The sequence below is a fragment of the Budorcas taxicolor genome, chromosome 3, assembly GCF_023091745.1.
Source record: "Budorcas taxicolor isolate Tak-1 chromosome 3, Takin1.1, whole genome shotgun sequence".
In the NCBI taxonomy this organism is placed as follows: Eukaryota; Metazoa; Chordata; class Mammalia; order Artiodactyla; family Bovidae; genus Budorcas; species Budorcas taxicolor.
The window spans coordinates 31,947,491-31,960,674 of NC_068912.1; the positions used below are offsets into that span (position 1 = coordinate 31,947,491).

Genomic DNA, 13,184 nt, shown 5'->3' on the forward strand with positions numbered 1-13,184 from the left:
GCTAAGTAGAGCCTACTTTGCTTCGGGTTAAATACGTGAATGGACCGAGCATCGGCTCCTCCGCTCCCGGGGTGAGGAGTGGACCGGGAGGACCCTACACTAGGAGGTCAGGTAGGCCCACACTTCCCAAGTCCATTTTTTTGAACAGTTCAGAATTCAAAAGAGCTGCAGAGTGTCATTTGGGGTGGAGGGTGTTCCTTTTCTGATCAGAGTTTGGGAAACTGGGTTGACACTGAGGCACTCAGCTTCTTCCGAGACTGGTACCCAATGCCCATCCCTAAGACTGGGCGCTCTCTGTGGGGGAGGGTCACGTAATTTGTTGGGGGACGTCGGTACAGTCTGGCGTGACGATAGCCCCCTCCGCTGCGCAGGCCAGGGGCCAGGTAGGCGTCGCCTGTGCTAGCTTAGGCCCCCAGGAGCGGAGGTCTCCGCCTAGTGCACACACACCCGCCCCAGGGTCCACCCACGGTCGCCCAGCCCGCGCCCCCTGTGCGCTCTCCTCATTGGCTGAAGGCGTCCCCCTGAGTTCTCATAGGCTGTCCCACTTTTCCCTCCGCCCCCAGCACGGACCGCGCGCAGCTAGCGGAGGGGAAGTGGCTCCAAGTCCAGACCTGGGAGCAGAGCCTCCGCTCAGCGCTGCGAGAGGCGCGGAGCGTAGGGTGTTTGGAGCGCGGGTGCAGTGGGACCAGTGATCCCACCCCGGGACCTTCTCGTGGAGCCGAGCCCGGCCGATGGGCGCATAAGGCAGAAGAGCAGGGAAATGGACTGCTATTTACGCCGCCTCAAACAGGAGCTGGTAAGAGCGGAGCAGGCGCCGGGTTGCGGGAAGGCTGCTCCGCCCCGACGGGTACCTACCTGGCCGGGGCGGAGGAGGTCCGGAGAGGAGAGGAGGGGACGCTGCTAGCAGGCGGAGCACGGGACCTGTCCTGAGGGAAAAGGGCCGCGAGCAAACTTGTGTGAGAGGGAGGCAGTCAGGAGCCAGTGAGAGGAACCGAGAGCCAAGCCAGTCCCGACCGAAGTGCGTCCTGAGATCCCGAGGGAGCAAAGAGGGCGCACCCGGGACGCGGATGCCCGGCTGCGGGAGCCGCACGGGGCCGCGGGGAGCCGGGAGGAGGGTGCGCGGCCCCAACCCTGTCCGGGGCAGGAGGTCGGACGGGGACTGCTTGCTCGAGGGGAGCTGGCACCGCCGCCCCCAGCCCCACCCCCCACCCTGGCGGCCGGGCTTGGCAGGGCTGGCGCGGCTGCGGGGGCAGGCCCGGCCGGCTGTCTGCCTGGGCTTGCCTGCCAGCGGGGAGGGGGCTGGCAGCTGGACCCGCGGGGGAGGGCCCGGCGCGGGAGGAGGGGCGCCGCCCGGCAGCTCGCGAGCGGGAGAGCGGAGGCCCAGCCAGATGTCAGGTCTGGGCTTGGGGAGTGCGGAGCGTGCGTGCAGAGGACTGGCTGCGGGGGCTAGAAGTGGCACCGTCTGGGGGAGTGGGGAGCGAGGATGGAAACCGCGCAAGCGGCGAGAGGGGCGCCCCGCTGAAACTCCGTTGTGGGGCCGTACGTTGCTTCTCACCGACTTTCTATCCCACCCCCTCACACCTGCCACCTCTCTTGTTCTTTCCACCACCAGAATTCAGATAGATATAACGGACGTCCCCGCACCTGGGCCCCCACGCCCATCCCTGTCAAGCAGGCTCTCCTGGGGCTTTGCCTCCGTCTCTTCCTGTCCCTTTTAGTCTGTTTCTCTTGGAGTCGACCTTTATTCGGTCTCACTTTTCTCCCATCCCTTTTCTTCTTACTTTTCAGAGCCAGGGGCATCCAGGCTCACGACAACAGACCTGGATCCAGAAAGTGTCAGCCCGTGCTCTCCAGAGTCCCGGACAGCCTCTCCCACTCTCCACACTGAGGAGGGAGCTTGGCAGTTGTGTCAGGGGCCAGCTTGGGGAGGAGGGGAAGCTTACAGCAGCAGGTGTCCCTTTTGATTCTTCTTGGTCAAGTGGCCCAGGCACTCTTCCTGTCTGTCCCACTCCATTTCTCTGGGACTTCCTCCTGAAGCCCTTTTTGTGGTGACACACTCAGATGGGAACCTTATGCAGGGGACTGCTTCTTAGATGAGGGACAGAAGAGTCTCCATCATGTCCCTTCCCATATTCATTTTCTCATGCTTTCCATGTCAGTTTGGGATGGCTGGTCCCAGCCCACACATACACAGTTCTGACTTTTCCCATTCATTTGTCCAATACCAGAGAGAAAAGTCAAGGTCACCAAGAGGATGTCTGAAGTCCAAGACTCAAGTCAAGAAAAGAATCTAACAGAATCCTCTTTTTTTTGCTTGGAATCTGGGACCACACCACCCACCTCAGGATCTGCCTTAATAAAGGGTTTGTGGGTGTTCCTGGCATGGGCTTGAATTTTTAAATCCCACTGATTTGCATTTTTTAGAGCACCCTAGGTGGGAGGTGGTGAGGGGAGGAAGACAGCTTGTGGATGCCAGGAGAATAAAAGAGGCAACAGGAATCTGAACAGAGCTGAGCTCCAGGTCTTGATTTGCACCCTCTTCTGCCAAGGACTTGAGCCCCAGTCTCCGGGAGGAGGAAGGGGAGAGGCTGAAGTCACCCAACTCCCCATTAGCTTTCATTTGGCCCTTTGTCTGAGCAGCTTCAGCCTTTGCCTCTCTTGGAGAGGAAGCCAAATGCCTGGCCTGGGGCCCAGATGACACTCAGATGGGAGAGCTCTGCACCCTCCTCCCCCCGTGGTGTTCCGCCCCCTCCCCAGTGCCAGTTTGCCCAGAAAGGAGACCAAGTAGAGTGACAGGCAGAGCTATCAGAGTCTTGTTCACTCCCTGACGCCTCAGCCCAGGGCTTAGGTAACAGAGCCAAATCGCAGTTCCTCTGTTTTCCCAATGGGAGTGAAGGAGAAAGTGGAGCTATTAGCTCAGGCTCAGCCTTTTGGCTCCTCTAAGGATTTGGGGGTTTGAATTCAATGCAGCTTGGTCGTGGCTGGGTTAGGAAGGTCTGTGATGGCGCGGGAAAGGCTTATATTTATTTAGTATGTGTGATGAGCTTAAAGTGTGTGTGTGTGTGTGTGTGTGTGTGTGTGTGTGTGTGTGTGTGTTCATCTCAGGCAGAATCTTCCCCTCCCACCCAGGAGGGACTGTGTGTTGCTTGGCTTTGCCTTAACTTAGTGTGTGCCCAAGAATGGCACTCACCTAATACTAGTCAAGTTCTACGTTCATTTATGCCATTAAATCCCCTTTAAGAAACATATGTCCTGAAGACTCTGTGGGTTAAAGCTGCTGGAAAAGGAAACATGAAGAATAAATTGTGAAATTATCTTTGTCGAGGGTGTTCTGAGCTCCTCTCTTGCATCCTGGCCCTGCCCTTGGCCCGGAAGATCTAGACAAGAAGAGTCTGTTCCTGCAAAACCGAAGTAGCAGAATTTCTCAGTTTTCTGAGGCAGAAAATTTGCGTTGTAACAAGTGAGCTCTGGAGGGAGGCTGAGGACTGGGGGATTCTGGCTTAGTTAGGTTGATGTCTATAGGACTAGCCCTTTCCCCCTGTTCAGAAGAGGATGGGGATCTGGTTTCAGGGCTGAAATGTAGCAGGAGAGTAGCAGCAGCTGACACACGTCTTCATTAGGGGGAGAGGGTCAGGCTGTAACTATTCAGTAGGGAATATATCTCTCCCCACTCCAGCAGCCAAAGAGGGGCCCTGCCTGAACACGGGCCTTGGACCCAGCTGTTCCTTATATGCTGCTCTCTTGAGGGCACCCAACAAATGGGGTAGACACAGGCACACAGAGGAAGCAGATACAAGATGCTCACAGGGTGTCGCTCATGAGTTCAGATCAGTGTAGAAGAGTAAATAGAGTGCATAATGGGTGAGTCAAGTATAGTCAGGCCGGGAAGGCTTCCTGGAGGAGGAGGAAGTTGATAAAGTCAGCTTCTGGAATGTCAGTCCTAGCCAAGGCATGGTGAAGCAGCAGGGAGACTTCTCTCAGGCCAGGAAGGTCCTTCTAGGAAAACTTATTCCTAGAAGGCAGTTGTCTGGCCACTAGTGGCCACAAGTTTAGGAGGTTCTGGTACATGGAGGAGGACCAGAGCATAAAGGCAGAATAAGGAGGAGATAAGAAGGTGATAGAGCAGATACATTTAAGAACAGCCTCCAGCCCTTGGGGCAAAAGAGCAAACTTCCTGAGGCAGAAAACAGCTTCTGCAAAGGATCTCATAGTGTGATCGCCCTTGATGGTTAGATCTAGGGTGAGATGACTTTGGACTAGACTATGTGGGGTGGTGTGCTCAGTGGGAAGAGCATGGAGCACAGGGTTTGGGGTCTCCAGGTCCAACTGAACTCAAATCCTGGCTCTGTGTGACCCTAGAAGATTACTTGGCATCTCTGTGCCTTGGCTTTCTCATCTGTAAAATGTCTTTTTTAAAAAAATACCTACTTTAGGGACTTCTCTGTGGTCCAGGGGTTAAGACTGTGTGCTTCCACTGCAGTGGGTGTGTAGTCCATCTCTGGTCAAGGAATTAAGATCCCAAGAAATGAAGATAATAATAAAAATAAAAACAGTATACCTACTGTATAGAGCTACTGTGAAGATTATGTCAAGTGCCTCCCCCGCTGTGTGTCCCTAGCATATGACACAGTACCTGATGTGTTGTAGGCACTTGGTAACCTCACCGTGATGAACTAATCAGACTGGTATGCGTGTGTCTTTCATTCTCAGAACACACTTACTGAGTTCATACTATGTTTAAAGCACTTTGCCAGGCACTAGTACTGTGGCTACAAATATAAACAGACATTGATCTTGCCTTCTGAGAACTTACAGTTTAATAGGAGTGATAATAATAACATATTACTGTTAATATAATTATTAACTGTGAATATCAGTTCACAAGTTTTGATATGATATGCCAGATAGCTCATGTATTATGTCAGTTGCCAGAGCAGCCCTGAGAAGTTGTAGTTCTGTTGTTCCCATTTGATAAATGAGACATGGAGAGGTGAAGTGACTTGGCCACAGTATAGGGCTGATAGGTGGCAGAGCTAGGATTCAAACCCAGCCAGTCTAACTGCAGATCTCACACTCAGAGCTAGCATATGCATGCAGGTCTCTTGCACAGAAATAGAGGATACGTGCTTGATGAGAGGCATGCATTCAGTGCTCTGAGAGAGAGAGAGTCCCTCCAGCTAGCAGATCAGGGAAGGCTTCATGGAAGAGGTGACATTTGAATCAGACCTTGAGGGATAAATAGGGACAGGAACAGGAGAAAAACAGCATTTCAGGCAGAGGATGAAGTGATGTGACCAAAAGATGCAGAGATGGAAAGCATAGGGGTGTTTGAAGACTGTCTAGAGGGGAGGTTTGAAGACTCACGTGAGTTTGGCTAGAAAATAGGGTATATGTAGAGAAATAATGGCAACAGGGCTGAAAGAGCTGTTGAGAGCAGACTACTGTAGTGGTGGTGGGGGTCGGGGGGTTGAATGCCATGCTAAAGAGTCTGATCTTTTCCATATGTGAAAAGATCAGAGCAGCGTGATTAGAGTAATTAGAGATGTACCTTGAGATCTAGCAGGTGGTAGGGTGTGGAAATGGCAGGAGAGGGAGGAAATTGAGGCAGGAAGATGAGTTAGAAGGTTACTACAAGAGTCCATGCAGTAGAGTATGAAGACCCAAACCAGAAAGGAGAAAAGGAAGATAGCTTTTTGGGTTTCCTTGGATGCCCAAGGAATTGGGTTAACTGGCTGCAGTGGAGAGGGGCTAAAGCTGGACGGGGAAAGTAAGGCTGGGAGCTGATCTCCCTACAGGGGCAAGACTGGGCTCCTCTCTCAGTCTGTCTGCCTCTTGCCCAGGCACATGGCCCCCCAGTAGATTGTTCATTTGGAAAGTGGGCTCATGCATTTCACACCCGTCCCTCCTCCAGCTCTTGGCACAGTTTCTGCTTTACCTTCCTGTTGAGAGTTCCAGCCAAGAGCAGCGGGTTGTGAAGGTCCCTATTCACTGAGCTGCAGAATGGGCCACTTGGCAAAAGTGGGGCTTTTCCCGTTTCCGGCCCTGAACCCCCTTCTAGCTTCCAGAGGGGTTGAAAGGAACTGTGTGGGGATCTTGTGAGTAATGGCGGTGGGGGGAGCGAAGCAGGGCACAGTGCCAGGTCTATGGGCAAAGCTGGAGCCTGTGTCAAAGGATTCTGGCTGAGCTGGGAGAGGGCGTGAGATGGATAGATGCAGGGCACAGCTGTGGGATCAGTCAGGGGCCTAGGAGAGGGCTTGGGAAGGTTGCCGAGGATGCTGGTGTTACATTTTCCCATCCTGACTCCTCCCACACCACAAAAGTCCCAGCAAGTGCCAAGGAGTGGGGGGAGCTGTCCACGGACAGCTGACACCACACTACGCATTGAGCGCTCAGGGCTGGAGGGCTGGGATGGTGGGGTTTGGCCTCCCAGCAGCATCTTCCCCTTCAGCCCCAGGCAAGCAGTTCCTCTTTTCCTCTTTCAGATGAGTCAGTAAAGAGATGCCGTCCGTGAAAATGAACTGAATTGGGTCTTGGAGTTCCTCCAAGACTTCGTCCTCTTCCTCCCTGTGTGATGATAAAATTGCCCTTACACATTGCACTGATAGTGCTGGTTTCTTCTCCCAACAATCCCACGAGGCTGCGAACTCAGGGATTATGATGACATGGAAAGCTCCGGCCAGGCGTGGCATCCAGTCCTCCCCCTAATCCACCTTGGAACCTCATTCTATGGATCAGTGTTTCCACTGGAGGTGCTCAAGATATCAGGAGATACTCAGCTGAAAACTTAGTTTTAAATAGAGAAAGAAAGTATTACCATCTATTTATGGAAAGTGATATACGTTTCATATAAATTTCCGTATAAAAACATTTATTCACCTGAACAGATTAAAGTATTAAATAGGAGCCTAGGTCATTTATAGATATGATGAAATCATGACGGAAAGTCTAGGGGATTGTGTTCGGGCAAACACTGAGGGAGAAAACAAACCTCCCAGATCCCAAGTTTCCTAATCCGTTAGGTGGGGATAACTCCACCTGCCTTGACAGCCTCCCAGTAATTGTGGTCACGGTCACGTAGAAGACAGAGCAAGTGCTGCACGCACGCAAGGGGTTATCATTTTACACTCAGACCAAAGTACAAAAGGTTGGTGAGTCCGTGTCATGTTGAGTGGCCGAGTCAGTCAGCTGGAGCACCCAGGTCCCCACAGGACTGCATGGGGCTCCTTGCACACACTGGGGTGCCCTGCAGGCATCCAGCTCTGACCCAGGGAGGAAGCCAGGGCCGGTTTCGACTGCAGCGGGACAGACTAAAGTTTGACAAGAAAGAAATTTTTAGAGGAGGTGCTGGGGGCGGGAGATGGACTGTGGGGGTGGTGTGGATGCGAGGAGGCGGTGAGACCTTTCTCAGAAAGGATTCACACAGGATACACTTGTCATGGGTATTGTGCTGGGTGGGGGAGCAGGCTACCTCTGTGCATGTGTGCATACACGTGTGTACAGGCATGTATGAGTGTGTGTGCGCTGACCGTCTTGCAACGTTTCCAGGGCTTCCCAGGGTGGCTCAGTGGTAAAGAATCCGCCTGCCAATGCCGGAAATGCAAGCGATCCAGGTTTGATGACTGGGTCAGAAACATCCCCTGGAGGAGGAAATGGCAGCCCACTCCAGTACTCTTGCCTGGAGAGTCCCATGGACAGAGGAGCCTGGCGGGCTACAATTCAAGGGTTCACAAAGAGTCGGACACGACTGGGTACACACATGCATGTGACTTCTCTGCCTGAGCCCTGGGGGAAGTCGGGTGTGATTCGGCAGCGGGAGGCCAGAGAGGAGCTCAGCACCTGCAGCCTGGAGATGGGGACTGGCTGTTCATTGCTAGCTCAGGATTCTCTCAGACTCGGCCCCTTTCTTTTACAGCCACCCAGCACCGCTCTCTCTTGTCGCTGTTCGGCAAGAGACACCCTGGGATCCGATCACGTCCCACGCTCTGGGGAAGACAGCAGCCTGCCCTCTGGCTCTTTCTCCTTGGGTGACATCACTCCCCTGGGGCCGCTGGGAACGGCAGCTCGCCTCCCAGTCAGGCCCCAGCGGATGCTCTGACCTCCCCGACACCCCCTGGCCTCCTTGTTTCCCAGACTCAGCCTTCCTTCTTCCATTCTCAGCCCCGACAGCTGCCTCTTGCCCTCCAATGTCAGCGCTCCATGGCCAGCTGACTGAGTCCGGCTGGACAGTGGGCAGGGGGCTGCTGAGGCTTCCCTTTCCTTCCCCCCTCCTTCCTCTGTGTGGGGCCAGGGTGGGAGAAGGGACTGGACAAGACGTTTCTCCTTGATCGGGCCAGTTAGATCGGGCCACTGTTACTACTCTGTGTTAAGGTTCACTGAGGAAGAAAAGGGCGGAAGTTCTTAGGAAGTCTTAAACTAAGAAAACAGCCACATATAAACACACATTACATCATGCCATCTGTTCAAAGCTGGACCAGGAAGGAGCTCAGAAATTAAAAGACAGACTTTAAATAGCCTGACCAGATTACATGGCAGAGCTGGGATTTGAACCCTGTTCCGTCTGTCTCCAGTACCCAAGATGTTAACCAGAACACTATCGTTTTCCATAGGGCTGTAACTTCAGCTCTTACTTAAATGGGGCCTCTTTTTAATGGGCAGCCCTGAGTTCATACTTTACCCACACATTCATTCTCACTGGAAAAAAAGGTACAAAATGTCAGAGTTATTTCTTAAGGATTTTTCCATACTGGAAGAAATTGAATGGGGTCATTTCATTCCTCCCACCGCCTCTGATCTGGACTGTGTTCAGCCTTCTGAAAGGAAGCCTGCGAGCTCCGACTCCATGCCTCTTGGTGAAATGAAACCTTGAGAAACATCCCTGACTCTTTCTCCCTGGGTAGTGACTGATGTCTGAGGACAGCAAGCAATCCAGGAGGGGTGACTCGGGGGTACTCCATGGTTCAGAGGTGCTGGCTGGGTTCTGGGGTAACACACTGGTGTGCAGACCTCAGTCTCTGCCCCCAAGAAGTAGATGCTCAGTGAGTGTTTCATGAACAACGCAGCACTCATACACACAGAAGAGCCGGGGCAGTTCTGAGAGGGGTGAGCATTTTAAGTGTCACGGAAGAGGTTCTGATGAGAGCTTGGGGTGTATATGGGAGCAGACTATGCTTCTGAGGGTTGGCGTTCTGGGGTTTGGTGGCCAGAAGGCCGGCGATGAGGCCCCTGCTGCACTGCAGAGAGTAGAAGGACAGATGTGCGGCATCCGGGGACAGGAGCCGGGGAGGAGAAGCCAAACTTGACCCCAAGGCTCCAGGCTGGGGTGAGTGTACAAGGGAGGGGACAAAAATAGGAGAGTCAGAGCAGCGGTCTGCCGGGAAGGGACCCTAAGGAGTTTGGTTCAGGGCTTAGAGTCTCCTGACTCTGCTCTGGGTCTCCAGCTGTGGCCAAGCTGCCCCCCAAAGGAAGGAGTCAGGAGGGTGGCAGCCACAGGAGACAGAGCACGAGGCTGCCTGCACATGCGGGCCACACCACAGCCTGTGTCTCCAGCTGCTGAGCCACTGCTCAGATGGAGCATGCTTCCCAGCAGCCTGGCAGACCCCGGGCTCTCAGGCCTGACCACCACTTCTTGCTCTTTCTTGGGCGAGGTGCTGGTGGGCAGTTCTTTATTCAGCCAAGGCCTCCTTGGCTTCAGGGATGGTCAGTCCTCCATGGTCCGTTAGCACCGCTGGCTCTGGAGAGCCTGGCCACCAGGGAAGCCTGGCCAGGGCCCCTAACCCCTACCAAAGCCAAAGTTGGCAGGGGCGGGTCTGACCCCAAAGCACCAGAGGGTCAGCTGCCAGCACAGTGCTGCAGAGCCTCTGTGCTCCCCTCTGAGCCCCTCCAGCCCTGCACCCCATGGGCTGAGCCCTGTGCCTAAGGACAAGGCTGGGAGGTAAAATGATCCCTGCAGGTCTCCAGGGGGCTTAAGAAACAGATGGTCCCCTCACATGAGGTTTGCTGTTGTAACTTGAGCAGATCTGGAGAGGGAGCAGGCAGGACCAAGGCAGCTTGGGCCCCGGGGACGGGAACCTTGTGAATGTTATCAGACGCAACATCCCCTGCCCAGCCTCCAAACTGGGCCCTCACCCAAGTCAGTCTCTCAGCCCCTTCCAGCTGGCACCTGGGGCTCGGGCCTTAGACACTCACAACGGGGCTGGGGACCCTGTCCCCACTCTTGGCGAGGGCAGTGTAGCCAATTGGGCCAAGAAGACAGGAAGAGTGCTGGAGCCAAGTCAGAGCAGCTGAGAGAGGACAGGTGTTTGGAGGGCGAGAAGGGCTGGGCAGAGCTGAGCAGCGTGCGTGCGTGCTCAGTTGCTCAGTCGTGTCCAGCCCTTTGTGACCCCATGTCCTGCAGCCTACCAGGCTCCTCTGTCCGTGGAATTTTCCAAGCAAGGGAGTGGGATGCCATCCCTTCTCCAGGGGATCTTCCCGACCCAGGGATTGAACCCTTGTCTCCTGCATTAGCAGGCAGTTTCTTTACCACTGTGCCACTTGGGAAGCCCCCGAGCTGGGCAGAGGTCTCAGGAAACAGAAGCTTCCTGGCTCCTTATCTCTCTCCTGACCAGCCAAATGTGAACAGCAGTGAAATGAAACCCCAGGCCTACTCTCTGAGCTCCTCTTCTTCCCCTAACATTCCTCTCAACGCTCTTCCACTGCCCAGCCCTCCTGAGGTGGTGCTAGCATTGGGAGTAAGATGTCCTGGGTTTGAACCCCAGGAACATGAGCTGGATGACCTTAGGCAAGTTACTTCAGACTGAGTTGTGGTTATTGCATCTGTTAACATGAGAATTATAATACCAACTTCCTAGGGCTTATATAAAGATGAAACAAGATGGTGTGCACAAAATACTTAGCTCAAGTCCTGTTCACAGTAACTGCACACAAACTGTTATTGTCATCGTCATCCTTGTCTCGTGGAGGCTAAAGAGAAGCAGGCAGAGACACAGAGGAAACAGATGGACACAGAAGGTTTTGTACCCTCACACTGATCTCGGCCCCACCTCTTACTATCTATGTCATCTTGAGCAAGTTACTTATGTGCCTCAGTTTCCTCATCTGTGAAATAGGAACAGTATTAGTCACTACTGGCTCAGACGGTGAAGCGTCTGCCTGCAATGCAGGAGACCCAAGTTTGATCCCTGGGTTGGGAAAATCCCCTGGAGAAGGAAATGTCAACCCACTCCAGTATTCTTGCTTGGAAAAATCCCATGGACGGAGGAGCCTGGTGGGCTACAGTCCATGGGGTCGCAAAGAGTCGGACACGACTGAACGATTTCACTTTCACATAGAGTGGGCTTCCTGGTGGCTCAGACAATAAAGAATCTGCCTGCAGTGCAGGAGACCTGGGTTTGATCCCTGGGTTGGGAAGATCCCCTGGAGAAGGAAATGGCAACCCACTCCAGTATTCTTGCCCGGAGAATCACATGGACAGAGGATCCTGGCAGACTACAGTCCATGGGGTCGCAAAGAGTCGGACATGACTGAGCAATGAACACTTTTCATGGAGTAGTTGGAGAGATTAAATTTCGATTAATTTATACATATGCATATGTGTAAACCTATATGTAGCTTAGGACAGTGCCTGCCTTAGCAAGTCAGCTGCCATTAATATTATTTCCTTAATCCAGCCATATCTGTGTTAAAACTCCTCCTCTCCCAGTCCTGATCTGCACTATCTAGGCCATAGAGAGGCAAGGTCAGCGGCAGGCTGGAGTGACCCTGGAGGTGTATATTTGGGGAGCAACCCTTCCCCTGGCTCACGGGCCCTGTGCTCTCTCCCCTGCAGATGTCCATGAAGGAAGTGGGTGATGGCTTGCAGGATCAGATGAACTGTATGATGGGGGCGCTGCAAGAACTGAAGCTCCTGCAGGTGCAGACGGCCCTGGAGCAGCTGGAGATCTCTGGAGGGGGTCCTGCCCCAGGTTCTCCCGAAAGCCCCCGGACACAGCTCGAGGCCCCTCAGTGGGAGGGCGGCAGAGGTCCTGTCAGACCTGGGGCCTGCTCCCCCTCCAACCAAGCTTCTCTTGGCAGCACCAGCAGCGCCAAGTTTCCGTCGCATAGGAGTGTGTGTGGGAGGGAGCTGGCCACCCCGCCCAGGACACCGCTGCCAGGGCCCCAGACCTGTGCCCAGCAGGGGTCAGAGGTGGCAGAACCTGATGACTGGACCTCCACATTGATGTCCCGGGGCCGGAATCGACAGCCTCTGGTGTTAGGCGACAACGTTTTTGCGGACTTGGTGGGCAACTGGCTGGACTTGCCAGAACTGGAGAAGGGTGGCGAGAAGGGTGAGACAGAGGAGGCGGGAGAGCCCAAAGGAGGGAGGGGCCAGCCTCGGGAGCTGGGCCGCAGATTCGCCCTGACAGCAAACATCTTCAGGAAGTTCTTACGTAGCGTGAGGCCTGACCGCGACCGGCTGCTGAAGGAGAAACCAGGCTGGGTGACACCCACGACCTCTGAGCCCCGAGCTGGACGCTCCCAGAAGGTCAAGAAGCGGAGCCATTCCAAGGGCTCTGGACATTGCCCCTTCCCAGGTGCCTCGGAGCCCAGAAGAGGGGAGAATGCTTCCACCGGCTGCCCCAAGGCCCTGGAATCCTCACCCTCTGGCTTTGATATTAACACAGCTGTTTGGGTCTGAATCCTAGAGACAGAAATGTGACTGAACCCCAAAGGGCCAGGTCCCAGTGCTGGGCCCCTGGGAAAGAGGCCAGGCGGGGTCCCTTCCCCCAAGACAGGATGAAGAGGAAGCAAGAGGGTCTGGAGCTGGGTTGACAGGCCTGTAGTTGGGAGAGGCGGCAGGCGCTGGCTGGCGGGGGAGGGCAGAGCTCCTGGACAGAGAGAGAGAGAGAGAGAGAGAGAGAGAGAGAGAGAGACACTCTGTGTGTGTGTGTGTGTGTGTGTGTGTGTGTGTGTGTGTGTGTGTTTCTACCAGGCTGGAGGTAACAGCAGGGGAGGGCCTGAGGGAGGAGACCAGGAAATCCATCTGACATTCCTTCACTGCCCCCAAAGACCTCACTTGAACATTCTGCATGGATCTGGCACTGGGGCCTCAAGGTTCCCCAGAGGTGCCACCAATAAAGACCTTGTTTCTCGTGTCCCCAGGCTCGTGTGCTTCCTTGGCAAAGCACTGCTCCAGGCACAGGTATTAA

General features: G+C 54.3%; 1 protein-coding gene across 1 annotated transcript; it reads left to right on the forward strand.

The window, feature by feature from the left end:
* The first annotated feature begins 624 nt into the window (after positions 1-624).
* On the forward strand, positions 625-13,184 carry INKA2 (inka box actin regulator 2). Its single transcript, XM_052636666.1, has 2 exons — positions 625-796; positions 11,825-13,184. Exons 1-2 carry the CDS (start codon positions 761-763, stop codon positions 12,671-12,673), a joined length of 885 nt encoding a protein of 294 aa, XP_052492626.1. The 5' UTR covers positions 625-760; the 3' UTR covers positions 12,674-13,184.